The 27,928-nt window shown below is 37.4% G+C and overlaps 2 protein-coding genes across 2 annotated transcripts in view; one reads left to right on the top strand and one right to left on the bottom strand.

The window, feature by feature from the left end:
• Positions 1-16: 16 nt before the first annotated feature.
• Positions 17-25,761, bottom strand: KCTD9 (potassium channel tetramerization domain containing 9). Its single transcript, XM_019714875.2, has 12 exons — positions 25,515-25,761; positions 17,538-17,659; positions 15,590-15,633; positions 12,184-12,280; positions 11,521-11,579; positions 11,191-11,319; positions 8,117-8,184; positions 7,934-8,029; positions 7,072-7,221; positions 3,169-3,274; positions 2,336-2,469; positions 17-1,945 (listed from the first exon to the last, which is right to left on the bottom strand). Exons 1-12 carry the CDS (start codon positions 25,560-25,562, stop codon positions 1,829-1,831), a joined length of 1,170 nt encoding a protein of 389 aa, XP_019570434.1. The 5' UTR covers positions 25,563-25,761; the 3' UTR covers positions 17-1,828.
• An 874-nt stretch (positions 25,762-26,635) lies between these two features.
• The window catches only part of CDCA2 (cell division cycle associated 2), a 41,803-nt gene continuing 40,510 nt past the window's right edge, over positions 26,636-27,928 (top strand). Inside the window, 3 exon segments of the mRNA XM_019714196.2 lie at positions 26,636-26,775; positions 27,220-27,283; positions 27,377-27,550. Of these exon segments, the coding sequence (XP_019569755.2) occupies positions 27,220-27,283; positions 27,377-27,550 (238 nt within the window). The 5' untranslated portion in view covers positions 26,636-26,775.

Here is a 27,928-nt window from a genome sequence, read left to right as displayed (position 1 = left end):
CAAGACAAGAAACTCCTTTTCAACATTTCACATCGTTTATTAATGCAGTATACATGAGATCCAAACTCTGCAGTTTCTAAGCATACCCTGTTTAGGTCTTTCAGATTCTTTTGCATTTTTAGTTTATGTCTACAGAGATACCCTTAAGTGGATGAACAACACATTCTATAATTATTGAAAATATAGTAGAGTGAAATGATTTAAATATAATTTAGGCACATATTGATTATGAAAATAGATATCTCTCAATACAATACTTCTCTGTCTTGGTAAAAATAATAAAGCAAAGAAAATAATTCATTTTTGAAGTTGCTTTCCTTCACCTGTAAAGGTCTGATCTCCTCCCACGATGCATCTGTGCCCTTTACAGTAAGGAAAACTTTGCATATGTGTACATAGAAGAATAAACTAGGTGAATACTGAAGACATGTCACCCTCCGGGGGAGACAAGTGGTTTTTAATGATTCATTGCCTCAAATTGATGAGTCTGGAGAATTCAGAACCCATCTGGACATAGCTTATATCCCTGCTCTTGGATAGACATTAAGGACCCCGGTTACTGGCAAGGAAGTACAGGCCCTATGTCTGCTGCTGCCGAGAGGTGATGACTCAAGAAAATCAGGCTAAAGTTTATTAAAACAAAACCAAACGAGAACATATAAGTAAAAGAACCACAGGTGCTGACTGACTGCTATTACATCTTGGATCAGCCAAATGCCTTTCCTTTTGTTTAAGGTTTTTTGTGGCTATAATCAAATGGGTTTAAAACCCCTCACTCACCACAGTAGGGTTTTAGCTGCAATTATGTTGACTTCTAAAAGATGATTTTGCCTTATCTATTCACATTCACAGCTTTGACTGCAGTGGATTGGGACTAATATCTATTTCTAAGCTGGCCCTGTTTAAACTATTTGGACATTGAATTAAATGAATATTAGTAACACACCCTGGTTTTTTGGTTTTGAAGTATCTTCCTATGCTAGCTTTGACTGTATAGGAGGAAACTAGGCTAGTAGTGTAAATAAATAAAATTGCCTGGTCTGGCATTGAGTGGAACTTGCTTAGAATGAAATTCTAAGGAATGCTCATTTCAAAGTTGTTGCTATAGGTGAATTCTTCCTCTATCTGGACAGTTCCACTGTCACTTCAGCCAACAAAGATATACAATGATGTTTTTCCTTCCATTATGCCTCAATCAGCAAGAATGGCGGATTTCTTTAATTTAGCTAATGTTTTGTTCTAAAAAATAAACACTATCACCTGAAAAGAGCCTTGGAGAGCCTGAGCTCACCTTATTCACACGGTGTGATAGGTAAAGTAGGGGAGGCATCACTAAAGCTATTTATAAACCTGAACAACCTCTGCAAAATTTTCATAAAGTTTAACAATTTAAATATCCGTATGCATCTAGAGATTCAATAAATATAATTGCATATGCTGTGCTTATCATAAATTAAAATCCTCAAATGCATTTCAGACCAAGATGGTATTTCCATGTCATGCCTATTTAAAAGCAAATATAATAGATACTATCCCTGGTCATAAAGCCAGACAAACCCCCCTACTCCATTCAAAAGGCAGCTATGTAATCCAGCTTCCCTACATCTACGGACTATGTGCTTCTCTGGTAAAATCAGAATGTGGGGAAAAAAAGTCCTTTTTTTCCCGTATGCACCACTGAGAACAAGCATAATCCTCTAAATGTTTTGTTTTTTAAAAATAATTTCCCTCCAGTGTTATTTCTGCTAGACAACTGACTGGGTGGAGAAATACAAGTGATAAGGAAACCATTTTCCATCTTGGGCCCCTTCCACCAGCCCTAACATCCTCATCTGACGCTCTGTGACATGTGTAGTGGTGTCAGCATCTCTTCAAATATGGCTCCCTTCACGTTGGAGCCTCTCAGATTGGCTTCTTGCAGGTCACACCCAGACAGGTCGCAGTTCTGTAAGACGAAAGCAATATTCATGGAACTAATATAGAGATTTAAAGCTTGATCTGTTCCTTCCCCGAATGATTCCCGGGGCGTGTGAGTTCTGAACATAGTCTACTTAAGAGACCCAAGGAAAAGAGAGAAATGAAATCTACTTGGATGGACTGTCGGATGAATCTTCCAATCTGAAACTGGCCTCTCTGACTCAGATAACTGAATCCTGCTCTGGAATTCAAATTTGTTTAAATAAGCAACTGAACATAAAATATCCCTCCAGCTATGTCAACGTGTCCCCCAGCAGTTTTTACCAGCCAGCTACTTTGTTTATGATTTCAGTAAATTTTGCATGAGATACTCAGTGATTCTAGATGCACAAAAACTCTTCACAAATTGGTGACTCACCTCTAAATCAGTGCCTGCCAGAGTTGCTCCCCTCAGGTTACAGTTCTTCAACTTGGCATTTTTTAAGGTAGCGACTCTTAGGTTAATTCCTGTCATCTGACTTCCTTCCATATCCACACCTTTCAGATTAGCACCTAGAACAGACTTGGGGATTAGTTGAACTTAAAAGTATTTAGTCATCAACCTTCAAAAAAACCGCAGAAAGCCTTAATGGAGAACAATGACAGGCTCCTTTACCTTTGGGAAATGACTTTGAAGTATAAATCTGTCTCTCAACCAACTTACATATATAAAGAATTGACTGTTTAATGATGTGTTTGCTTATACTGTGGATTAAGAATGTTTTAGTCTCTATTTTTGAGGGAGGAATTCAATTCGGTCTTATGGTAATTAGCACTTTTATAAGCTACCTCCATAAGTTTATGACAAGGAAGATAAGTACTAGCTCTTCTAAATAATACAAGTAAACAAAGGGACCAGTTTCACAGACCCAACAAAGCAATAAGGAATTCATAAACAAAACACTAAGCCTAAAAATGACAACAACTGCCTGCTTTGTGCAAACTGAAATTCTTACTTTGGGTCAGTATAAAAAGATGCTGTTCTGTGGAAAGTTTAAAATGTTGATATTTAATTCTCCAACTAAAGCCTCGTTAAATATTAGAGTGACCGAGACTAAAGTGTGACTGACCTCTGTGCAATCCTCCAATGACCACAGAAAAAACCTATACCCCTAGAGTTATCACGGTTCACCTGTAACAATTATTTTGCTGGGCTTTTTACTTAACGGTATGTTTTCACCTTAGAAAAGGTAATTATAGGTAGAATCTCACCTTCTAAATTGGCTTTAAGACCAGAAGGATCTTCAAAATTACACTGTTTCAGGGATGCCCCTTCGGCATTAGAACAGAGCATCTTGACTCCCTGGAGATTTGCACACTGGCAAAGAAGAGAAAAGTCCACGTTTTAAGGTTCAGATTTTTGTTTGGAAAAAAAAAATTGGCTCAAACAGTTATTAAACATTTTAACTTCCATGGCTGAAAGTCTTTTTAAAAGAAGGGTTTACGAGGCCAGTACTAGCAAAAGACGACCAGTCTTGGGGCATGGCGTCTAAACCAGCAGCGGCACGGCCAGGTAGGAAAGACAGCATGTCCATCGTCAGCAACTTTGCAAGCGTTTTTATACAGCAAGTAAGGGGGAGAGAGATGCAAGCTGTTCTGAAAGGATTTACATTCACTGTAGACAACGGAGGTGGGAGAAGGTGAGGGCGACTGGCTCTGGGGTAGGTGCAGCAGAGTACACAAGAAAGAAGTGTCCACGCCTGTGGATTCATCATGGGCAGCAGATTGGAAAGTTCACATGTAAATAAGGAACAGAGGCTCCTGGTGTTCTATGGATCCTGGCTAGTCTCTCTTTAGGATAATGTCAGAAACCTGAAAATGAATCCGAATTCCAACAGATTTACAGGAATGAGATGTACAGGAATCTTTTGTCGGAGCTATTAACAGGCTAACTGTTCTGTCTCTTTCTCTTACTCTGTAGCCGCTGTAATTATAATTCAGAACATCTCAGAATAAAAGAAAAAATGAAAACAGGGAAGAAAAACTCAATTCGGTATACTCATGATCAATTATTTTTTGTTCACAATACTTTTCCAATTGAACTCAATAGGAATTAAAGAAATAGTTCCTTTAAAGAACTGTTTAAAAAGAAACAAAAGTTAGAAACAGCATATCCATTTCCCATGAAACATAAGAGTTTGGATGAAATTGGGGAGACAGAACTCTGACATCCTTGTTTCTGTTTAAATAAACAGCCTTGGGCATGACAGCTGACAGTTGAAATGTATGGATAAGGAAGGCATAAACTTGTTTGGGTAATGGATTTTCTCTTTCTTATTACCGTAAAAATCAATCAATGAAATTCTCGATGTTCAAGCATTTCAAGGTGAAAATACCGAGGCCAGCTGTGAAAGGTAGCAGCTAGCTACAAAACAGTAACAAGTTGTTAATCAGGTCTTTTTGTATCAACCATAGCTAGAGAACACTGTCATCCTTAACTACCCAAACCCATGCAAAATACAAAGAGTAAAAAGCTAGAAAATGTATATTGGAATTTTAAATTATGTCAGTTTATCTCAGAGGGTTCAGAGCCATCAGATCTGAACTCTGACAATTGCTAGATGAGGCAGGGAGCTGTTTATAAGGGTGACATTCACATTAGACCTTCACAAATTGGGACCATCAAAGTAGATGATGAATGTTAAAGTGTGTTACAGTCTGTTGGCACTATATCAATGATCACTGCAGTTGTTGTTATAAGTAGAACAGTGAAGAAATCGAAAATCCTAAGGCTGATCAAGTTATGTATGGTATGGCTATACCTATCAAGAAAATTCCCTCTTTCACAAGTGCAATTTCATTCACCCTACAGTTAGTTCTAGTGAAAGGGAGATAAGCTACAGATCACTTCAAATCCCAGATAACCGACAAATGCACACACATTCCCATCTATGCCTGCACATCAATACAAGGTAATACAGAAGCTCAGACTGACAGGCAGGATAATGAGCACCTGGAAGGACCAAAATAATTAAAAGATACCTAGATTTTATGTACTTGAAAATATAACAAGCCAGGGGGATGATAGGTGAAAATATATGTCTCTGGTTCTCTATGTAATGCTCCCAGGTAAAACAAAGTGTCTTATCAAAAGTCCCCAAGGTAATTATGTAAGTAACTAAGTATTGCTCTATACTCAAGGCTGTACTGTGGAATCTCACAAAGAAACCAATACGTGAGAAATTCAGTGCAGTTTTCTGTGTTCAGCCAGACAGCTTCACCCTCTATTCACCCGATGGTAAAGCAGGTCAGCAACAGAGAGTTCAGAACTCAGCTACTTAGTACAAGTACTCACAGCACGGCCGCTGTAAGAGCTGTGCTCTCTTACTGCCTGAGTTGGGCATGGGTTTTGATGAAAGTAGTTGGGTTATTACTGTTACTTTTTAAGTACGCTAATGGCATTAAGATTATGTTTTTAAAATGGTCCTTTTAGCTTTAAGAGAAAAACAAGTATTGATAGGTGAAATAATGAATTGCTTCAAAATAATCTGGTACAGACAACATAAAATTCACTTATGTGCTAATATTTGTTGAAGCTGAGTAACTGAGGTATAGGCGAAGTCATTCTACTATTCTATTTTTTATATGTTTGACATTTTCCAAGTGAAAAAGTCATTAAGGAAAAGAAAACGGATGCTTTTGAGTGTAGTTCCAGCTCTGCTCATCAACTAGCCTTTTGGGCGTGGGCGAGTCTCTAGGTTTGTTTCTTAGTAAAACAGCAGGGTCGTACACAGTGATGGGTCATCAACGGCCCTCCTAGCTCTTACCATTCTGTAAGTCTTGGACTAGGAATATACAGTGGATACCTAAGAGCTGAATCATGACACTAGCTTCTATGTAGCAGGCTAAGGCCAATAATGGCAGGCAGAGCAGACAGAAGAAACACTCTAACACACGGGGACAGAAGAGGTACTATGGCACAGACCTGGACAGCTTACAGTGATGGCAGCTGAGACCACCTTGGCTGACAGCACAGCTGGATGGGTCCTATGAAAAGGAACCATCAGCCCATGAGGGATACACTGGGTGAGAAGTTCAACTAGAGTGGTCAGACCATTAGGTGCATCTCAGGGGGCAAAGTGATTAGCACACATTGTATTTTGTGGACACTACAATACACAGGGCTTTTCATCAGCAGTCATCTTCAAATGCCGAGCACAATTAGCAATTAGTTGTGACTGTCACTCTGGGCAGTGACTTCCACGGAAACCATTGTTACCATAAATAGTTAAATTTACAATTTTCTAGCACTTCAGTTTATCAAATATATATGTATATGTATATGTATATGTATATGTATATGTATATGTATATGTATATATATATTTTGGCCTTCACATCAGTTATCCCATATGGGTAGAACAAGTATTTATAGATAAGAAAATATGGTTCAGCTTTACAGTTAGTAATTAAACAGAACTCAAGTTGTATTGAATGATCCAGACTGTCTTCTCTCTCTCTTTTTTGTTTTTTTGTTTTTGTCCTTAAAAACCAACCAAGCTGCCTCTTCACATTTCATATTTAAAGGACAGGTCCTTTAAATCTTTTCTTTGTGCTGTTCATCTTTTGCTTGTTTTGCTACCAACTCGATCCTTCATCATAAGACAGAACGAGGAGAATAAAAATAACAGAAATGTATGTTGGCAGATTTTGTTACTAGATCTGTTATAAACTTCATGGAAAAATAGGTTGCAAAATTATAAAATTCAATACACATGTATTCAATGATTACTAAAAGGAAGTATTATATTAGGTATTGTTAATTCACAAGACATAGACATATATAGAGATGGGCCTTGGTTTTAGGAACGTAAACTTGTTAGAAGTTAGTAAATTTTACTGTTGGTTCTGCATATATCCTCTAACCCTAAATTAACAGAGGTGATTGTTACACACACACATAAACACATATACATATCTATGTAGAGAGAGAGTGAGAGCCAAAGTTATAAAACCAACCCATTTTAGTTTCAGAACCTACAGTTTTATCAACTTACAAAATTACCAGTTTTCAAGTAAAAGCTCCAGCAAGAGACAGAGATAATTTCTGCTCTTTGAGACTGTTCAATAGACTAAAAATTTATTTTTTCTCATGTAGCCAGAAATTTTTCTTACGTCAAGCACTGATCCAGAGAGATCAGCTCGCTCAAGATTTGCACAGCAGAGATTAGCATGTGCAAGATTGCAGCGGCTTAAATTGGCCATTTTGAAGTTAATGTATCGAAGGTCCAAACGGGAAAGATCAGCACCACTGAAGTTTAAACCCTGAAATTAAAAAACACAAATTGTCACAATATTTAAACCATCTGTTGTATTAAATTTAATTACTATAGCTAACCACCAAGTTTTTTAGAAGCAATTGGCAGTTCAGTCGTTTGTAGTTTATTACAAAGCTTTATCAAATGGAACTTAGATATAAAATCAGTTTCTTTAATCGGTTCTAATAAAGAAAGTATTTACACTTAACATTAGAATGCAGCTTGGCTGTATCTCATTTATATGCAGAAGCTTCTAAAGAGGGATCTCTGTTGGGCTCCTATGTGTTGATGAGTACTATTTTTTGTTAAACCTGATTATATTTATTTTAATTCAGTAATTCAAGACAGTTTTATTTTTAAAAGTGAATTTTGTGGTTTTTAAAACCTTTAATGCTTTAAAACATAAACGTAAAATTATCTGCCACTGACTAGCCATAAATAACTGTATAAACAATTGACTTTTTATTTTAATTGCTAAAATTTCTATGCATTACTCAAGAACTGCTACTACATGAGGCATAATCAGACAATAATGAAGGCTATTACATCTCTTTTTGCTAAGCATTTCGGAATTAAATCAATGCTATGGCCCATAATTAAACTGTATCTTGCATGAAAAAGGGAAATGAGGCCAAAAAGAAAAAAGTCCCAGGAGAACGTAAATCTTTACTCACAGATTTGCTGACACAAGAAGTCATGTAAAAGTTGGCTTCAATTACCTGGCAACGCAATTCCGATTTGGTTGGAGTGGCTAGCAGAAATCGGACAAATTCCTTTCGAGATATTGGTGAATGATCCTCCGGTGGTTGAGAATTCTTGAAAAAGATATTCAGAAATCAGTGAAGCATTTTGGGAGATAGCTACAATAGATGTAATACTGGCTAATGTCAAAAGGGCCTTACCTTTATTGCCACTTCCAGGTGTTCAATCAATGAGTCAATACCAAAAAATCTGGCTTCTTCTAACACACCTATCATGATAAAGATGATTTGACTTTACAGAAAGCTATTCATTTTAATATTTATAGAATTCTTTATGTTAAATTTTCATAATAAAAGTGAAATTTAACAAGCAGGCTATTAATCTAGAAGAAAAATAATTCATCTTTAGAACATAACATGATATTTTTAAGATATTTGTAAAACAAATAGTTTATGTTCAGCAAAAGAAAAAAAGGGGAAAGTAATGAATTAGAATTCATTCAGAAGGCTTCCATATTTCAAAATCGTTTTTGAAAATTACTTTTAAATAGGCCACAAGCATAAAATCCTAGTATTACACATTCCTCAAATAATTTAAATAGTGATTTGATTGTGAATCCAATAAAAAATAATTAGTTTACCTAATCTTAACATTTCATTGACTTTTTTTAGTGGAGCAGATCTGAATAGGTTTGCCACAAATATCTTTTACTTACTGAATCAGGAAATTACAGAAATGAATAAAAGTAACTTCAAAAAGTCAAAAGGGTAAATCAGAAAACTTTCTTATAGGAGAATCAATTAAACAAAGATTTCTAAATGATAAGAGGGATTATATCTATCATTTACTTTTATTAATTTGGTAAAAAAAAAAATCTGTACCTTCTCTAAGTGATTTAATACCCATACCATCTCATATCTGTTAATAAATATTTTCATCAGTGTACATGGGAATAAATTTGGGATCCATTTTCCTTAAAATAAAGACTGTTACTGGCTGAGTCTACTTTTTAAAACAGGACTCAGGAATTACAAAGAAAATAAGAGACAATCCCGCCCTTAATATGGTTCCAATCTACTAAGGGTGATCAAATGTAAATATAGAAAACCACAGCAGTTATTTGGGGAAAAGATTATGATCTTTTCCGGGAAAACCCAACTCCACCTCCAATATTCCAACTGCAAAACAAAGGCCAACTGATGACCAGCACACTTTTTTCTTCTTCTTAAAGAAGTCCGTTTACCAGTTCTATAAAACTGGTTTGGTGGTGGTGAACTCCTTTAGCTTTTTCTTGTCTGGGAAGTTCTTTATCTGTCCTTCGATTCTAAATGATAGCCTTGCTGGGTAATCTTGGGTGTAGGTCCTTGCTTTTCATCACATTGAACAGTTTGTGCCAATCCCTTCTGTCCCACAAAGGTTCTGTTGAGAAATCAGCTGAGAGTCTTATCAGAGCTCCTGTGTGTGTGTGTGTGTGTGTGTGTGTAAAACTGCTTTTCTCTTGCTACTTTTAAGATTCTCTGTCTTTAACATTTGGCATTTTAATTATGATGTGTTTTGAGGTAGGCCTCTTTGGGCTCATTTTGTTCGGGACTCTGCACTTCCTGGGCTCATATGTCTATTTCCTTCTCCAGTTAAGGAAAGTTTTCAGTCATTATATCTTCAAATAGGTTTTTCAATCCTTTGCTCTCTCTCTTCTCCTTAGGGTACCCTTGTGATGGAAACATTGTTACACTTGAGGTTATCCCAGAGGTCCCTTAAACTATCCTCATTTTTTTCTTTTTTTTGGATTCTTTTTTCTTCTTGCTGTTCTGATTAGGTGTTTTCTGCTACATTGTCTCCCAAATCGCTGATATGATTCTCTGTTTCATCTGCTATTAATTCCATCTAATGTATTCTTCATTTCTGACTGGTTCTTTTTTATGTTTTCTATTTCCTTTTTTATGTTTCCTATCTTTTTGTTAAAAGTGCTCACTGGTATTATATATTCCCCGAGTGCACCGAGCATCCTTATAGTGTTTTGAACTCTGCATGTAGATTGCTTGCCTCCATTTTGTTTAGTTCTTTTTCTGGAGTTTTGCACTGTTCCTTCACTTTGGCTGCCTGTGTTTATTTCTATGTATTAGGTAGATCTGCTATGTCTCCCAGTCTTGGCTGGGTGGCCTTATGTAGTAGGTGTCCTGTGTAGCCCATTGGTGCGGTCTCCCTGGTCACTTGAGCTGGGTGCTCAGGAATGTCCCTTGTGTAGGTTGTGTGTGCTTTCCTGTTGTAGTGGAGCTTTGATTGCTATAGGCATGTCAATGGGTGGGATTGACCCTCAGGCTGTTTGGTTGTGAGGACAGGCCGTGATTACAGCTGATGAGCTGACGTGTGGGGGCTGACCCCAAGAGTGGGATTTACTTTAGTGGGGCTCTGGTGCCTGCTGAGTCCATCCTTTGTGTGTGTCGTTTGTGGAGGTGGGTGGGTGTTGCTCTGGTATGATCTGAATCGGGTCACTGTGTGTGTTGGTTCTGGGGCCACTTGGGAGGGTCATTCGTGCAGGCCCAGATCAGTTGCTGCCTGTGCCTGGTCTGGGGCCATCTGGCAGAAACTGCAAAGTGATCTGCGGTTGGTAGCTGCCTGTGTTGGACTTGGAGGCAGTTCGGAGAGGCTATGCTGCGCACCGAGGTCAGCTGCCACTAGTGCTAGAGGCCTCTTAGCAAGAGGTACAGGGCATGCTGAGGTAAGAGGCTGCTTGTTTGAGGCTTGGGGACCTTTAAGATATTTTAGGAGAGTCTGCATAGTGAACTGAGGCTGGCAGCTTGAGAGGAATAGCTGCTGAAAGAAGTTTGGGCTGGTGCGTGGGTTGGGTGGAGTGGGTTCTCAGGGAATCACCAGGGTGCGACAATCTGCGGGAGATTGGTTCCAGGACCCGCACGGATACAAAAATACATGGATATTCAAGTCCCTTATATAAAATGGCATAGAACAATGCATACAGATGGCCCTCTGCATCAAGGGATTTCAAACTGCAGATTGAAAATGCTGTTTTAGATTTGCGTTTGGTTGAGTCCAAGAATGAGAAACCCACTGATACGGAGGGCTGACTGTATATTTACAGTCCAGTTTGAACTGGACCCATGAAGTTCAAACCCATGTTGTTCAAGGGTCAACTATACATATAAAAACATTTAGATATACTTTCACTTTATGAAAATATGCTAAGTTACTAAGCAAGTGAAAACGTAATATAAACTATAAGCTTACAAAAATGCGAGGAATTATATTGAAAACTCACCCAATAAATTAATCCCATCATTTACAATGAGCTGTCCATGCCGCAAATAGTTCAAAATGGGTTCAAAGTACTCAGGACTACGGTCAATTAAGAAAGCTCCTCTATGATCTTGCTTATTTCCCCAGACACCTGTTACCATTAAAATGAAGAAAGTCCCCCAATCAAAAGACAATGTTAGAAATTTATGTAAGAAATATTGTATAACAGACCAATAAGTTTTTACTTTTGTAAAAAATATTGATATTAAAAAGTACAGAAGGACAGGAATTATAAAGTCAATACAGGTACAAATAGATCACACAAAATGTGAAAACAATGTGTTACACTCACCTTTGTCCTTAAACATGTGGGCCAGCATACTGTCAGGTTCTTTATTCACTAAAGTGCTCCTAAGAATTCAGGGAAAAAAATGATTTCTCCATTTGTCTTTATAAACAAACATATTTAAGTCAAGAGTATACTTGATCCCAGCTGCTCTCTCAAAAAGATGCATGCTATAACCTGGTAGGAGTGATGCTGGGAAACAAAAACGTGCAATAAGTTGCCATTTATCAAAATCCCTTCTAATCTGGCACTTCCTTTGATTACATATTGTTTTGGTTTTCTTTAATTTAAAAACAAATCTATCCACTAGCAAGCTATTATATCACAATATTGTTGATCTAAACATACATTCTTATCCCTTTAATATAAGCAGTTGTAGTCCCTATGGATTTCAATATTGTTCATTTTTTACTTGTGTTACATGTACGACTCCATATCTGAAAAGCATGTTCTAAATCACTGAATTCACGCTTTTCATGCTTTCTCTGGAATGACTTGTAAACCATTTTTCTACTCTTGAAAAAATGATTTCTAAAAAATGGTTTCATATCACACAGTATATTTAAGCAACATTTCAATATCTCCTCAGGAAATCATCAAATTGAAGGAAAGAACAAACGGTGCATAGTGCCCCCCAACACATGTGCACATACATGCACACACACCTACCGTGTAGTTGTAAAGTACCGCCCTCCAACATTTAAGGTTAGCCAGTCTGTGTGAGATCCTGACAATCCTTCAGGTTGTTTAGAATCTGTCTGAGGATCTAGAAAGACATGTAGGAAATAATAAATACATTTAGATTGGGGCTTTGGGGATAGCATAATTTTTAAAACTAAAAACACACATAAAAGCATACCAGAGCTGCTCGGACAGTAAAACCCATACCCATAGACAGCATCTAAAACAAAACTAGGTGATAAGGTATTCCCACCAGCACAGCTAGAAGAGCAGCATGGTATTAGCATCTTTGAAGGAAGAAGCTGAGAGAAACAACAGAATATGTGATGAATCTAAGCATTCCAAAGGAATCCATTAATACGCACTTCAAAGCTGGGGAAGTCCATTTGAGAAATGCTGACCGATAGTGGGAGGGGTATGCCCACCCTAGCTATCAGTGATGCAAGTAGTTTGCAGTAAGATCTGACGAGGCTGGAAATGAATGCTCAAAATCCACCAGCCAAAACTCTCTTCCAGGACAAAGCCACATAGTGGGGCTAAAATATTGGGAAAAGAATCCAAGTTGAACAGAACAAAGACAACAGAGACAAAAGAAAAAGCACTACAGACAAAAGTCAAAATAATCTGAGAGAACCAGAATATGTCAGAAGGTGAGTTCCATAGTTTTTAACATGTTACAAAAACTACAGAAAAGGGAACTCTAGGGCCATGAAATTAGAAAAAATTTCTTAAGTCAGCCTTCCCTTCTCAAGTTAAGGAAAACTAATTCCACATAAAAATGAGCAACAGGAAAAGTCTGAGGTCAAATCCCATATAAACTTTTTAATATAAGAAAAAAATACATAAGAAAAAGAACATCCCTATAGACAATGAAAATGTGCCAGAAAGAAATGCCCACAAAATAGATTTAAAACTATAATCTAATATTCCAAGTAAATAATTCAAGGTATAAAATAATAACATAAACCAGAATTACAAAATTCAAATATAAGGTGAGAGAACTCCAGAGACAATTGGAAATAAAAACAATTTTGGAAATGAAGATTAAACTAGAAGACATTGGAGTAAATAAACACAACAGATAATGCTTTAAGAAATAAAAGATGCAAAAGAGGAAAGCTTTAAAAATCAAAAAGAAATTAAAAGGATTTAACAGACAATTTCAAATATATTATATAAGTGTAGAAGATCCAACATACATACAATAAGAGTCCTGGAAGAAGAATATCAAAGCAAGGGAACTAAATAAATACATAAGTGAAGCTTCAAGAAAACTTTTCTGAAATTTAAAAAAAAAAAAAATTTGAAACTACATACTGAAAAGGTCCATCATATATTTGAAAGAATCAACCCAGAACACCCAGAGTCTACTAAAAATCACAGTTTTTTAAGGGAAGAGACTAAGCCTTTGGGTGACTTAGGAAAAATAATAACTTATGAAAGATCAGATTTTTTCAATACCAACATTTTATGACAGAATAAAACAGAGTAACATATTTAAGACATTTAAAGAAAGAAAATGTGGACCAAGTGTTTTTTAACTGCTTCATTAAAGAATAATTGATATACAATAAACATTAAAGTTTACAATTTAAGTTTTGACATGATTTTATATCCAGCCAAACTGACTTTTGAGTATAGAAGCCACAAACTGTTATTAACACGCCAGGTGTCAGAGAGCACTGTTCTCACAAGTTCTTTGTTTGGAATCTCCTAGAGAACAAGTTTCAGACAATCACTTGGAGGCATCAACATAAAGATTGGAGGTAAACATTAAATACACCTGAAGGAGTAAAACTAAAAATAGTTTAAAGGGGGAGCATATAGCATATAGTGGCATATATTCTGACAATGTAGAAACAATACAATTATTTTGTAAGTAAGGGAAGAAAGCAATGAACATACACAAAAAATGTTTACCCGTCTTTAGTAATCATTGGTATTAAAAGCATTGGATTGTTACTCTGACACTTTTATGTTTGTTTTGTGTGGGACGAAGTAAATGAGCAATTATGTAATATTATAATTCTATACTTCCCTTTGCTCCTCAAAATCAGGATAACTGATATGGAAGAAAGGAGATGTAAGATAGAAGTTAAGTAAAAATCTTATAATTGTGATTATAAACCTGAAGTATTAGTATGAACCCAGGAGATAGGCTATGTATATATTATGTTATATAAAGCTTTACATCATAAAATATACTGTATATTATACATAAATTTTATCTCTGGTTTTCCAACTCTGTGTACCAAAAAGCCTAATAACAACGATGAACCCAATAACTGAGCCTCCCTAGCACCCAGACTGTGTCTTGAAATGACATTTCCCACAATAAGAAATCAAGGCTTCTTTGAAAAAACATTCATCAGGGTCTAGGACAGGAGAAGTATAAGATGAACACCTTGTTATTCCAGGTAGTAAGGAAGCTATAAAAAAACGAATGAGGTTGTATTAAAAGGACACCACGAAGAGGTTACACCACGAAGAGGTTTCCACTGGCCAAAAGTAGGGTAATCTAGGAATTGATTAACGCAGAGGATGATAATATACCAAATATTTTACACTCTAGGAGTTCATAAGGATAAAACAAAAATAAATGTTAATTAATGCTGTTTTGTATGTATGCAATGAATCAACTAAGTGACCACTGCCCACCAACTACTCCGTTAGGCTGATAGATAAAAGATCAGAAAAATGTTTTTGCTCACAAGTAAAGACAGAGACGAGAAGGCACTCACTCCAGAGCTGGCAACTGCCAGTGTGATGATCCTGAGAACTACTTCCCCTCACCAAATACAATTACTGTCCTGGCTTAAAAAAATATTTCAATAGTCAGGGTGTAAGTCTGCGGAACTAAATGTATCAAATATTCATTAAAGAATATTTACTATCTTTAATTAGCCTTATACAATTGTAGAAGGTTTCTTCCGAATCAAAGGGCAGTGTGTGTATGTGGGGTTTGATACCAAGTAATTTTTGAATGATTTGATTTGACCATTGTGAATGTCTGCCAAACATTACTTATGCAGTAATACAAGCTTAAAAATCGTAACATAATGCTTAGAGAAATTGAGACAACTACTATTAAAGAAAAAATTCCAAAGCAAATCGACTGTAGTCTCTAAAATGAAAACTACTCTGTCATGTCATATCTATTGAATATGTAGAGATCCAGAGCATTTTAAAGGCATGTAAAAAATGAGGTATCCATATAAAATATCAGATAATTCATATTTAAAATTTAACACACACACCCCTTGTAGAATCAAAAAAGGTATGAAGATCTGAATACTACAACAAGATGCTTTTTAATGTTAGGCCATTTAAAATACTTGTCATTTGATCTTTCTTATTTTGGCAGATAAAATTGGATTTTAAGGAAATGACTTACCAATGAATGGTTCTCCTTCACACACAAACAAAACATCATCATCCCTAGGGAAATCAAAATTTAAAAAGCTACCATCAAAATCCAGAAATCACATTATCTGTTGACTAAAGGAACTATTTCTTAGAATTATGTAAAAGATAGGTTTTGCTATCTACCTGTATTGCAAAGTTGACTAAGTTTCCAGTGCTTTCTTTGCTTAACAACCTCTGCTGCCACTGTCTTTGGATTTAAATTCAAATATGATCCTGCACATGAAAGTTCTTTTGAAATGGAAAAGAAACAAAATAAAACCCACTATACAAATTATGGGAATTCAGCTTTTTTAATCAATTGAAAAATGTACTGTTTTTGTTGTGCTCAAAGGAGATGAGATGATTAAAGCCGTAACAAACTCCTCAGTTTTTACTTTAATCCTGTAACCCTAAATAATTAAGGTTTTCTCTCAAATCATGAGCTGCTTTGTGCTTTGGAAATGAGCAAAATTTCATATTTAATCTAGGAAGAATAAAATTGCAAGTAACTGTTGTAAACACTCATCCATTATACATCCTCCACACCCCCAAATGTAAATGATTGCCCATAATCTGAAATTCTGGATTGTCAGTGTATATCCTCCTCCCCGGACCCAACCCATCCCACCATTAGTATAAATAAACTATCAAAGATTGTTTGGTGAACCACAAATTATTAAACAGGTACATAAGTTTGGAAGGCTTCAGTTATGACCTTCTATGTGGCAGAAATTTTTCTTTCCTGTAAGACATCCCAGGAACACACTGAATTTTTCTCAGTAGAGTCTGTGTGTGTTAAGGAGAAATTTAGTTTGATGTAAATCATTCAACAATGTGACTCAATTATCCATAAAAACTGAAAGAGGCTGGAAGATAGATAATGGAAAACTAAGAAATTCTCCTAATTTATTTAGATTTTTAAATCTGTATCTTTTATAGTTTTTACTATTTGCCTACCATGACAGTTAACTTTTTAAGACTAGTAGGAAAATTTCTTTTGTTCTCATTAACAAAAATCAAAATCAACTACTAAACTGTATGACCTGGACAAGTCATTTAACTTCTTAGATGTTTATGATAGTTTGTTTCCTCATTTATAAAATGAAGGGACTAAAGTGATTAACTTCAAAGGCAGTATATTATTTAAAAGGTCATTCTGACCTGGATTTAAATGAAAATTAAACTTTGTATATTGTTGTAATTTAGAGCATCCACATCTTTACTTCATCAATTTAAAAAACCCCATGTCTTGCCAGGTAAATGAGGTAATGTGGGCAAAGCAGATACAACATAACTGGCACAGAGTCAAAACTTAATTTGTGTTCCCTTCCCATCTTCTTTGTTAAGCCTCTTCCTGCTCCAAAATTCTGTGATCCTATGAGGATGGAATCAGGTGAACTAGACACTGGTTTTAAAGAGATAAATCTGCCTTGGAGATTTAAAAATCAAAACCCAAACACAAACAAACCGAAAACCACTATTATGGATCACTGAGGAGTTAACTCTACTTAAAACTCTATAACATTTAGCAAATTTTCACCAAAGTAGGTCTCTGTAATGTTTATAAAATTCAGAGCATTCTTAGGAAATCAGTTGGACAATAAGCAATAGCATATAAAAATAAGAGATCAATTAGATTTCTGACATTAAAAAATGCATCTATTAGATCCATCTCTAGTAACATAAAGAAGAAATTTCTCATAGCGATATATGAATTATGCAGAGAGACTACTGATATATTGGAATGTACTGAAGGTTTTCTATCTGATCAATATATCCTCAGTCCAAATGATTTAAATTCCAAAGAGCAAATTTTAGGCAATCACTTGCCAAAATCCTGAACTCTTAACAGTGATTAAACTACTGCTTCAGGGAAACAGCATAGCACCCAGCAGCAAAGAGCACTCTGTAGATAGCTTATAAAAAATAAAGTTTACCTGATCAAAGCAATATCATCAATCAGTCCGCCTTTCCCATTATACACACTAGTGGCTTTTATGCCAAGTTTACTGCTGGCCACAGAAAGCAAATCAGATAAAGTTCCATATACAGCAACCACCTGTAAACACACCAGATTAATATGAACATTTATATAATGAATTTCATCACTCACAAATTATAAACCACCATACTAAAAACAGGACCAAACAATCATGCTCCAGCCATTATCATGTAAAAGGAGATTCTGAGAGATTCTTAACAATGTTCCTTTTTCTTCTATGACTCAAATATTTACTTAGTGCCTAATACTGCTGAAATCTAGATTTAGAGAATCAGAAATCATCTCTGACTAAAAACAATCTACATCTTAAGGCATGTTAAATAGTGTTCCAGCTCTGAAGGCAGGCAGACCCACATTTGAATTTAGATTCTAACATTTCTAGCTGGCTGTCGACTCGAGACAAATTATTTAACCTCTTTATGCTTCTGTTGCTTTACCTAGAAATGAAGAAAACAGTCACACTTCCATCTGAAGGCTGTCATGAGGATGGAATGAGTTAATGCACGGTGAGAGCTCTACGAAGTGCCCAAGACCTACTAAGTCTTTATGAAGTTTTTACATTCTTCTTTTGTTATAGGAATGATTTATTTTTAAAATAGGAATGCCTTACTGCTGTTTATTATAACATTTATTACATAAACTACCATATGAAAGGTAACTACTTCCCACCTCATTTAATTCTTCAGTAACTACTTACTTTATAAAAGCCAGATTTTAGCTAATATTCTAAATATGGCAAACAGCTGGGTTTGATCTGTCCTGCTTTCAATCAGGCAGTCTGACATGTGCAAGGTGTATGTAATGCTTAGGTAGGGGGTTGAGAATTTGTACGTTATGAATTCCTTGCTCCAGCCCTAACTGTAACTATGGGTTCCCAGTGGCTGAGTTGTACAGTTGGACCATTATCAGTTAGGATTTCTGAAAGTTATGAATAAAAAGTAGGTGAAGAGCTGAATGAACATGAAGCATTTACAGCCAATTCACTTCCCACAGGATACTGGATAAATGTACCACATGAAATGAGAACCAGGGCTGGTCCTTTGTTCGCCAGTTACTGGAATATAGTAAACACGGAATTTTTAGTTAAATAAATGAAGTGAATAAAGGGGTAGGGAGGGAGTTATGCGCTAGTAAAGAAGCATGCAATCTTCCAATAGCCAAGTTCTCAGATTCCAACTGTGTTCTCTTGGATCATAAGGATAATAAAAAGCCAGAGAAGTGTTGCAGGCTTGGGCATTTGGGGAAGGATTGTAAGCAAGCATGATTTAAAAGAAATTAGGATGATTGTTAAAATAATGCACAACCCAGTGTCCGTAATGCATAAATAAAATGTGGTATGTATCTACAATGGAATATTATTCAGCTATAAAAAGCAGTGGCTTTCTGATACACGTTACAATATCGATAAGTCCTGAAAATATTATGCTAAGCAAAATAAACCAGACACGTAAAAGGACAAACATTGTATGATTCCACTTATCTGAGGTAATTAGAACAGTCAATTCGTAGAGACAAAGTAGAATACAGGTTACCAGGATAGAGCGGGAAATGGAGAGTCATTGCTTAATGGGTAGAATTTCTGCTTGGGATGATGAAAATGTTTTGGAAATAAATAGTGCTGAGGTTACACACATTGTGAATGTACTTAACACTAATGAATTGTACACTTAAAAATGGCTAAAATGTTAACTTTTATGTTATGTATTTTTCCACACACACAAAAAAAAGGCAAAGCACTTGGCACAGTGTCTTACACACAGCAGACACATTAATGATAAAAGTATGAATAAAATGTATCCCCCGTATTTCCTATCATTCTTCACTTCTGTAACAGAGCCTGGAATTCTAACGCTTTATTGCAGATACACGCTTCTGGGAGAAAAAGAAGAGAAATAAAGTACATGAGGCATTAGGTATAGCAAACCTGGTTGGGCTAAGGCCGAGGGTCTGAAGAGAGAAAACAGAAGAGTCAAAAATGAAAAGGAGCAAGAGATTGACTCAAGCAAATGCAAAACAAGTTTCCCAGCCTGAAAAGTGCTATGGGTGGAAGGTAAGAAAATCCTCCTTTCCAACGTCAACATTCTTGTCATAGTTATTACACTAAGAATGTTCTAGATCTTTCTCCTCTTAGGTATCTCTGCATCTTGTCCATCTCTACATGGCTTTATTTAGCCTAACATCGACTGTCTTCCCAGCACTCTTTTCACTTCTCTCAGTCAGTTGGCCATGTCATATGGATGCAAATTTAATGTATCTATCTATATTATGCACTTGCATTTAATTAAGTATTAAAACATAACATTTTATGACTTATTTTTCAAAAATACACCAAATTATAATCGGTTTTCTACTTCTATATAATTGCCTTGATTTTTTGTGTGTGGGTCAGTTGTTTCCTAATGAAAATAAAGGCCACCCACCTGTTTTAAAAATACCCTGTCCAATTTGGAAGCCACTAGCTAGAAGAGGCTATTTAAATTTTAACCTATTAAAATTCATTAAAAGTTACATCAGTTATAGTAGCCATATTTCAGTGCTCAAAAGCCACATTAGCTAGTGGTTACCATGTTGAACAGCGCAGATATGGAATATTTCCACCAACACAGAAAGTTCTGCTGGACAGCGCTTTTCCAAAGAGCAGAGTAAAATGAAGAACAAAGAAATATCTATTTTAATTCTGTTAGGCTTGAGCATGCCATAGCAACACACAGCAAGTGATAAGGGTCCAACTCAAAACCTGTCTGTTTTTATATGGAGGGCTGAGTAGTTACCATCTTTCTTCCCCACTGAAGTCAAATTTCATTATAAGATAGGAAAAAAACCTATTTTTTGCAATTCTCAGGGCGATCAAAGCACAATAGGAATTCTACTCAATGTAGAACTCAATTTACTCTACTTATGCTTTCAGCTTAATACATTTAAAAAATTAAAATTATTTCATTCCTAAAAAAGGTGACATAACTAACTCTAGATCAAGAAGGCAAATATTGAAATATTAAAAATTAAAAAGTATGAAAATACCAAGTGCAGAAGAGAATGTGGATCAATACCAAGTGTTGAAAGAGATGTGGAAGGTTTATGCAATGCTGGTGGGATATAAATTAATGCAATGACTTTGAAAACTAATTTGGCACTGTTTTGTAATATTAAACACTCACATACTCTAACCACCAATAATTATAACTTGCATATATAGAAGCAGTGGTTCTCAAAAGTGTGGTGCCCAGACAGGCAGCCTGGAACTATGGAAATATTAACCTGGAAATATGTTAGAAATTCAAATTCCTAGTCCCACCCCAGCCCTACTGACTGAAGCTCTGGGGCTGGGGTCCAGCAATGTGTTTTCTCAGTTCTTCCTGGTAATTCCAATGCATGCTAAAGTTTGTGAACCACGGCCCTAGAAAAATGTTCGCACGTTTGTACCAGGATACATACATATATATGTATGAATATTCACAGAGCATTGTTAATTTAATAGCGCACTATAAAGAAAATAACCCAGATGTCCAGTGACAGGATAATGGATAAATTGTGATAGTATGTTTATATAATGGAGTGTTATAAAGCAGTGAAAATGAATAAACTATCATAATGGATGGAATCTTAGAAATATTATTTTGAATGAAAAAAGCAAGTCCAAAAAAACTACTTGATGATACTAATTTAGAATATATGTTCCCAAACTGACAAAACAAAAAATATAGTTTAGTTATACATACATAAGTAACAACACTACTATTAAGGAAAAAAAAAAAACATGGCAAAGAAAAATACAAAATTCATGAAAGTGGGAGAGGCGGGGGGAGAGGAAAGTGGATAAGCACATTAAATTATTGGTAATAGGCTATTTCTTGGGTTGTGTGGCAGTCTTACTGACATTTGTTATATTATTTTCCTTTTAATTTTTATGCATATTAATATTCCTTAATAATAAGGAATATTATTAATTATTAATTCATCAAATATATTTTAAAACCATTTAACTTGAAGAGCAAGCCCTCACAAGGTTCTTATTAATGTTTAGATTTCAATTGGCAAGGGTTCACATAGATTTTCACCTTTCTTCAAATCTAACACTATAGTTGGTTCGAATCTCGATATTTAATATCGACAGCACATGTCTGAGCTAATATCAAAGCCAGGAGAAAACAGTTATTTCTTGGACCACGACTATAAACATCAATACAGAATTAAGATCTATTGCATATCCACTAAGTCTGCAGTGCCTGGCATGCTTCCTCATACAACGATGGTAATCCCTAAGTGTTGGCTGAATGAATGAATAAGGTACATAAAAGGCCTATGCTTTGCACCGCTCATTATTGAATATTCTGAAGTAAAAAAAAAAACAACTTATGTTCAAGATGTACAAAAACATTGAAAAGACATCAGGTTGCTTAGAGCCCACTCACTACATTCAGATGTCTGAGTCCTCATTTCAAATTCCTTAATACCACCGATTACAGGAAATAGTAAAAAGAGAACAATGGGAATTCTGAGAAAGGACAAAGGTTCAAGCATAAGTGACTCTTCTGGAGCAATTTTTAAAAATTCAAATTAAAACTAAGAGAATATGATTTCCTAAATGATATGAGGACTTTTATTGACTTATATTTGAGTGACCCAGTAAAAAGTCCCTAAATATTTCTCATTAAATCCAGTGCAATTCTGCCAAATACAAAATTGACTTTAAACTTTTTTTTTTTAAAAAGGGAAAAAAATTCTGACACTGTTTATTTTCATGTATTGGATACTATTTCTAAATGTCTTGCTAATTGGGATGACGTGGCTATCAAATAGCAGCCAGTGATGACCTATCACTGACTATTATTTCAAAGAAAAATAGTATAAACTTAGGGAGCAGTTTATTGTTAATACCATGTTTTCCTGAAAATAAGACTGGGTCTTATACCGTATTTCCCTGAAAATAAGACCAGGTCTTATATTAATTTTTGCTCCAAAAGGCTCATTAGGGTGTATTTTCAGGGATGTCTTTTTTTTCATGTACAACAATCTAAATTTATTCAAATACAGTCATGTCATCTTCTTCTGGAACATTGTCGTAACATACTAAATGCATCTGTCTGGCTGACGTTGACTGGGGCTTATTTTCGGGGTAGGCCTTATTTTCAGGGAAGGTCTTATTTTCGGGGAAACACGGTAGCATTTATTAAACAGGACTTCAAACGGTCTTTAAAATATGGTACTTTTTGACTTCTCAGATTCAAAGAGATCCAACAATTTTTCAAAAATCTCATAGTTTATATTGGGGAAGTGACAGCTCAGCCATTTTTCTCATTGCTTACTTTGTTTAATTAATATTGTCTTCAATCCGCAGATTCTTTGAAGGAATCTTTTAAAGCTACTTGACATTTTGGTAAGGGTTAATTTAGTTAAAACTGGATAATACTAATCTTAATCTGGCACTTATAAGCTTCAACACCTCACAACATGCCAAAGTGAACCAACCAGCGAAGAATCCGCCCATTCTCTGAGAAGACTTGGGACCAGCTGATACTTTCAGTGATTGAAAGCACCTCTGTCTTTCCAGGTTGGAAAACAATCAAGTTTCAATATTTTATAATTTTAAGTGAAAAGATACACGAGTATATCAAAGGTGTAATATTTCTTCTGAAACTCCTCTGGATCCCCTTGTCAAGCCTTTGTGGTGTACCATCTCACTGTTTTAAAGAATGCACAGCCCTCTCTCCTACCTCAAATCATTCACTAATTACACTTGATTGTTTATTCATTAGTTACACAGAAACGTCACAGTGAGCAGATGTCTCCTGCAGTGACTCTGCCTCTCGGACCCAAGGCTTCATGGCCCAGTCTGGCAACCACTGGTTAAGCTTTACAGGAGGGAAATTTGAAAAACCAGACATTATTCTTATGACCAGGAAACAAAAATTGAAGCTAGGTAAATAAAGAGATAATGGAAGTGACACAGATATTCCAACTGACGGATGGGAAATAAAACTCTATTTCACAGGTGTGCTTTGTTCCATCATGTTCTTCATGAACATCAATGTCATGATTATGCCATTCTGGATAACTAGAATCACTTTATTTATATTAAAATGTAGGCTGTTATTATTCTGCTTTTTTTTCAAATAAGTAATTCTAATATATATATATATATATATATATATATATATATATATATATATATATATATATTTTAAATATATATTTTAATCAGCTGAAGGGAGAGAAAACACTGACAACTTTGGCATAGAATATGTTTTCCAGTTGAGTAGTAAGGATTCTGGCATGCCTTATTTTTAATATTGAATCATACTAGTATTCTCCAGTTTGGGCTTTATGGATCTTTGTAACATAAACATACTTATCTTTATTTGAGATGTGTTTTTTCCAATCTTCTGAGATTCTCTAAAAATCTAACCTCATCAAAACTAGCTTTAAAATTTTTATTAAAGATACTATGGCAAGACTAAAGAGACAATCTTTGGCAAGAACAAAATTCAGCGGTTTCAGAAGAGATTTATAGCACAGTTAAATATTTATGACTGGGTCTAAACATTTTGTCTTTCATGGAATAACATAGCAGAGATGTTGGGAAAAGGTCAATCAGAGGTCTGGTTTGAGAACATATTACAATTATAACTTTGGATATACTAAATCTTTCAGTAACTGTAACTTTTAGGTTGTGAGTAGTAGTTAACAGACAAAACAGGTAGAGAAAGAAAAAGTTAATATGATCAGAAGTCATGTAAATCTTGCTAAGCATATTTTTAGGCAGCATTTATAAAAAACCCCAAAACTTGAATTTATGCCAGTTCTGTTTTATATTGGTCTTAAATATCTAAAAGCAGAAGAACACAAAATTGTAGTCAACAAACTACACTGTGGTTCAGATTTTTAGAACATGTTTACTCAAAATTGCAGAATAGTTGGGAAACCATGTTTTATACCGTGGCACAATTACACTATTTAGAAATTTACAATATTTTCAAAATATGCAGAAGACAAAGCATTCTAGCAAATAATACAGTGAGGCCAACTGACCTTTACCTTAGACTCTAATGCTTAGTTACTTGTAGATGTCATTTAGCCACACCATAAATGTCTGCCTTGAACAGTCAAATTTTCCAAAGAAGCCCAACAACTTTCATGGGTGGGGCAAGAAGCTGAGAAGCAGCAGGATTCATTTTGGCTTGTTCTGGCGTTGGAAAAATATTTAATACCACACCCTGAACAAAGGCCTCACACAACACGGAGTAATGTCAAATCAATCCATTTTGGCCTATGGTCACAGTCCTCTAAGGAGCTAAAATAAGGCGAAATAACAGAGTACAGAAGTTTCGTGGCGGCGGGGCTTGGGGCACCTAAGAGGCGGGGACCTCATGTCCCTAATTTTCAATCCTCTATGCGACCCAGAAGAATATTTCATTTATCCACTGATAAAGAGTTTAATTTTTACGCGGTCAACCTTACATGCCTTAGTTGTTTCCACCACTTTTCTGGAGCAGAGCATTAGTCAGCACGAAGGTGGAAATAAGCGGCCTCGGTAGTCAGCGGAGGGGGGCAGTGGGGTCTTCCGGGAGGAGGTGGGAAGAGCGCTCAGTACCAAGCGATCAGGTGACAGCGGCCCTCCGTAACCTGTTCTTCCCGCCCCATACCTGGACTTGTAAAGATCAAGCACAAGCTGACCTGCGCTAGTTCCTGGGGTGACTGGGAGTCAAAGAAGAGGCTCCAGCTACAAATCCCGGGGTTGGGAGGAAGCCGCAGGGACCCGATGTTCACCTTCTAAACGCACCCCACACCGGCGCACGTCCACCTCCCGGCCCCTCTCCCCAACTTCAGCCCTCTGCCCTGCGAGCCCGCTCCGCACTCCGCTGCCCACGCCCCCAGCAGCGAGGCCCTCTTCGCCTCCTCCGGACCCCCTTACCTTTCCATTCTTGGGGCTGCCATTAAGAAACAGGGTCACCCGCCTCATCGCGATGCCCCCACTGGGTCCTGAGTGAGTCGCCACCCTCCCACCTGGCTTTCCTCCCCCCTTTCTCTTCTCCCGCCCTTCCCCTCCCTCCTCCCACTCGAAATCTCCTCCCTTCGCCACCTTCCTTCTCTTACAGACACACACACGCACGCACTTTCCGTCCCACACCCCAGGGTTGGCCGGTCCTCCTGTCCACCCCGCCCCTGGGCTCCTCAGTCATCCTGGAGCCCTTCCCCCACCTCTCCCAGAGTGACTCTAAGCTCCACCAATCAACCGGCAGCATCGGCGAGAATTCAACCAATCAGCACCCTGCATTGGGTGGGCTCATACTAACCCACCCAGGTGGAGGGAGGGAAGAGAGGCTGCAGTCTGGCAGACGAGAAGGCTTATCAGCCAATCAGAGCAGAACCTGGAGCCCAACGGCAGGCTCAAAGCGTTACTGAGCAGGCGCAAACCCAATACCAGGTAGCGCTCCTCTGCAGGCGGAGGCAGGGTTTGAGGGAAGGAGGTGGAGCGACAGAAGTGACCCACACCAGTTGGCAACTCCCGGCTGCAACCCATCCAATCGCTCAACCCACAGAGGGAACGGCTGCCGTATGGATGGCTGATTGGGTTAGAGCCATCCCGTCCTTCTGTCAGGATTGGTCAAATGATTCTTTTCGAAGTTCGCAGCATCCAATCGAAAGACGGGAGGCGGTTTCAAAGTGCCAACCGAAGGGTTCCTACGCGGAACTCTCACGGAAAATAGTCCCTGTGGACACAGGCTCGCAGCTGATCGCTCTGGTCAGTGCGCACCCACTACTAGCAATGGCTTCTCCCAGAGTCCTCGAAGCCGCTCCTGTTCCTGGGACGGCGAGGTAGAGGCCTGGGAGGGTCCTGGGTGCTCTCAGACACGTGCGGGTGGCGGCGGCGTACACATCGGTGGAGTAACGTCGAGACGCCGAGGAGGCGGGGCCGGCTATTTGAATCCCGCGGCGGGTGGCAGGAGTGCTGAGCTGAAGTGTCGGTACCGCGTACTGCGGGTTCGGGGTGTCGGTGAACGGTAAGAGGCAGCCCCGGTGGCTGGCTTGCCGGCCAGCAGTTACTTTCTCGAGCTAACGCTTCAGGACCAAAGAGCCGAGCTCTAGAAGGCAGAGCAACCTCAATAGTCAAGTGCGGCGGAGCGTTCAGAACAAACCCAAGTGGGAGGAGAGCCGAACTGCGGGAGTGAGAGGTAAGGCAAGTGCCCTGGTTTGGATTTCATCGGCGTGTTTCTCAGAAGTGTGTTCTATTTGTCCTGCCCCACGGAAATAAGTGGTTTTCCTGCGACCTGAGCTGGACCACCCGTGTGCTTTCTAAAGTGCAGACTCCTGGGGCCCAGCCACACGTCCTGAATTAGAATATCTGGGAATCCACAAAGCTGCGTCTTTAACTGGGTACCCAGATGATTCAGACGTTCGCTAAGGTTGAAAAGCCGTGGTTTATAGTATGGGGTCTGCATTGTTTCATCCCGAACAGCAGTTTATCTCTAATGTGAGCTCCAAAAGTACTCTCGACGTCTATTTTCATGCCAGTAGAGATTGTATTAGAATCGAGTCTTGAATGGGGATCTTGATGGAACCACGTTAATCTTGGGGGTGGGGTTATTTTTCTTTTTTCTCTCCTCTGTGTTTTTCAGATGGATACCGATTCAAAAGTCAGCGAGCTCCCTGAAACCAAGGAGTCTGCTAGTAATAATATTGGTATGTAGTGATCTGTTGCCTCCTTTTGAGATTTAAAGTTTAGGTCGTGATCTTGATAATGATGCTTAGCCCCCTACAACATGTCTGTTTCAGAAAACACCGATTTCATTTTTGGAAACAAAAAGCTTGCCACTCCTCAGAAGCATGCAGCTGAGGCGACTCCTAATGTTTGCACACTAGATACTTTTAAATCACCTTTGGACTTTTCCACAGTAACTGTAGAGCAGTTGGGAATTACACCTGAAAGCTTTGTAAAGAACTCTTCAGGTAAGAGACGTTGTCTTTCTATTGCAATGCTTAAAAATAACTAACTCAATTTTGTTCATTTACCCTGTCTGTCTGTCTTGTTACCTTATGTATTTAAATTAATTGACTGCAAACTTGCTTGATCAGGGAGACTTATGTGAACATGCACAATTCATCCAGCATAGCAGGAGACCATGCCGGTGTCCCAGGGCACCTAGCACCGTGTTCCTGAGTCCGACTTGTGCTCTGTGTCCAGACTGGAAAAGACCCTGTGTGTAAATCACTTTTGGACCTGACACATAGGGATACAGGAGTGTGCTATAAATAGTAAGACATGTTTGTGGTCACATATGGCAAAAATAAGAGAAAGTTGAGCAGTTGAGAAAGTATTGCATGAAG

Source organism: Rhinolophus sinicus, linkage group LG07 (genome assembly GCF_036562045.2).
Source record: "Rhinolophus sinicus isolate RSC01 linkage group LG07, ASM3656204v1, whole genome shotgun sequence".
Lineage (NCBI taxonomy): Eukaryota > Metazoa > Chordata > Mammalia > Chiroptera > Rhinolophidae > Rhinolophus > Rhinolophus sinicus.
This window is presented reverse-complemented; position numbering and strand designations above follow the sequence as displayed.

Excerpts from the sequence above, each read along its gene's own strand:
- KCTD9 (XM_019714875.2), bottom strand. The coding sequence starts at position 25,562 with ATGAGGCGGGTGACCCTGTTTCTTAATGGCAGCCCCAAGAATGGAAAG. Across the intron at positions 11,320-11,520 it reads CCACATGTTTAAGGACAAAG|GTGTCTGGGGAAATAAGCAA; the intron begins GTGAGTGTAACA and ends TAATGGTAACAG. Across the intron at positions 2,470-3,168 it reads TCTTAAAGCCAATTTAGAAG|GTGCTAATCTGAAAGGTGTG; the intron begins GTGAGATTCTAC and ends AGTCTGTTCTAG.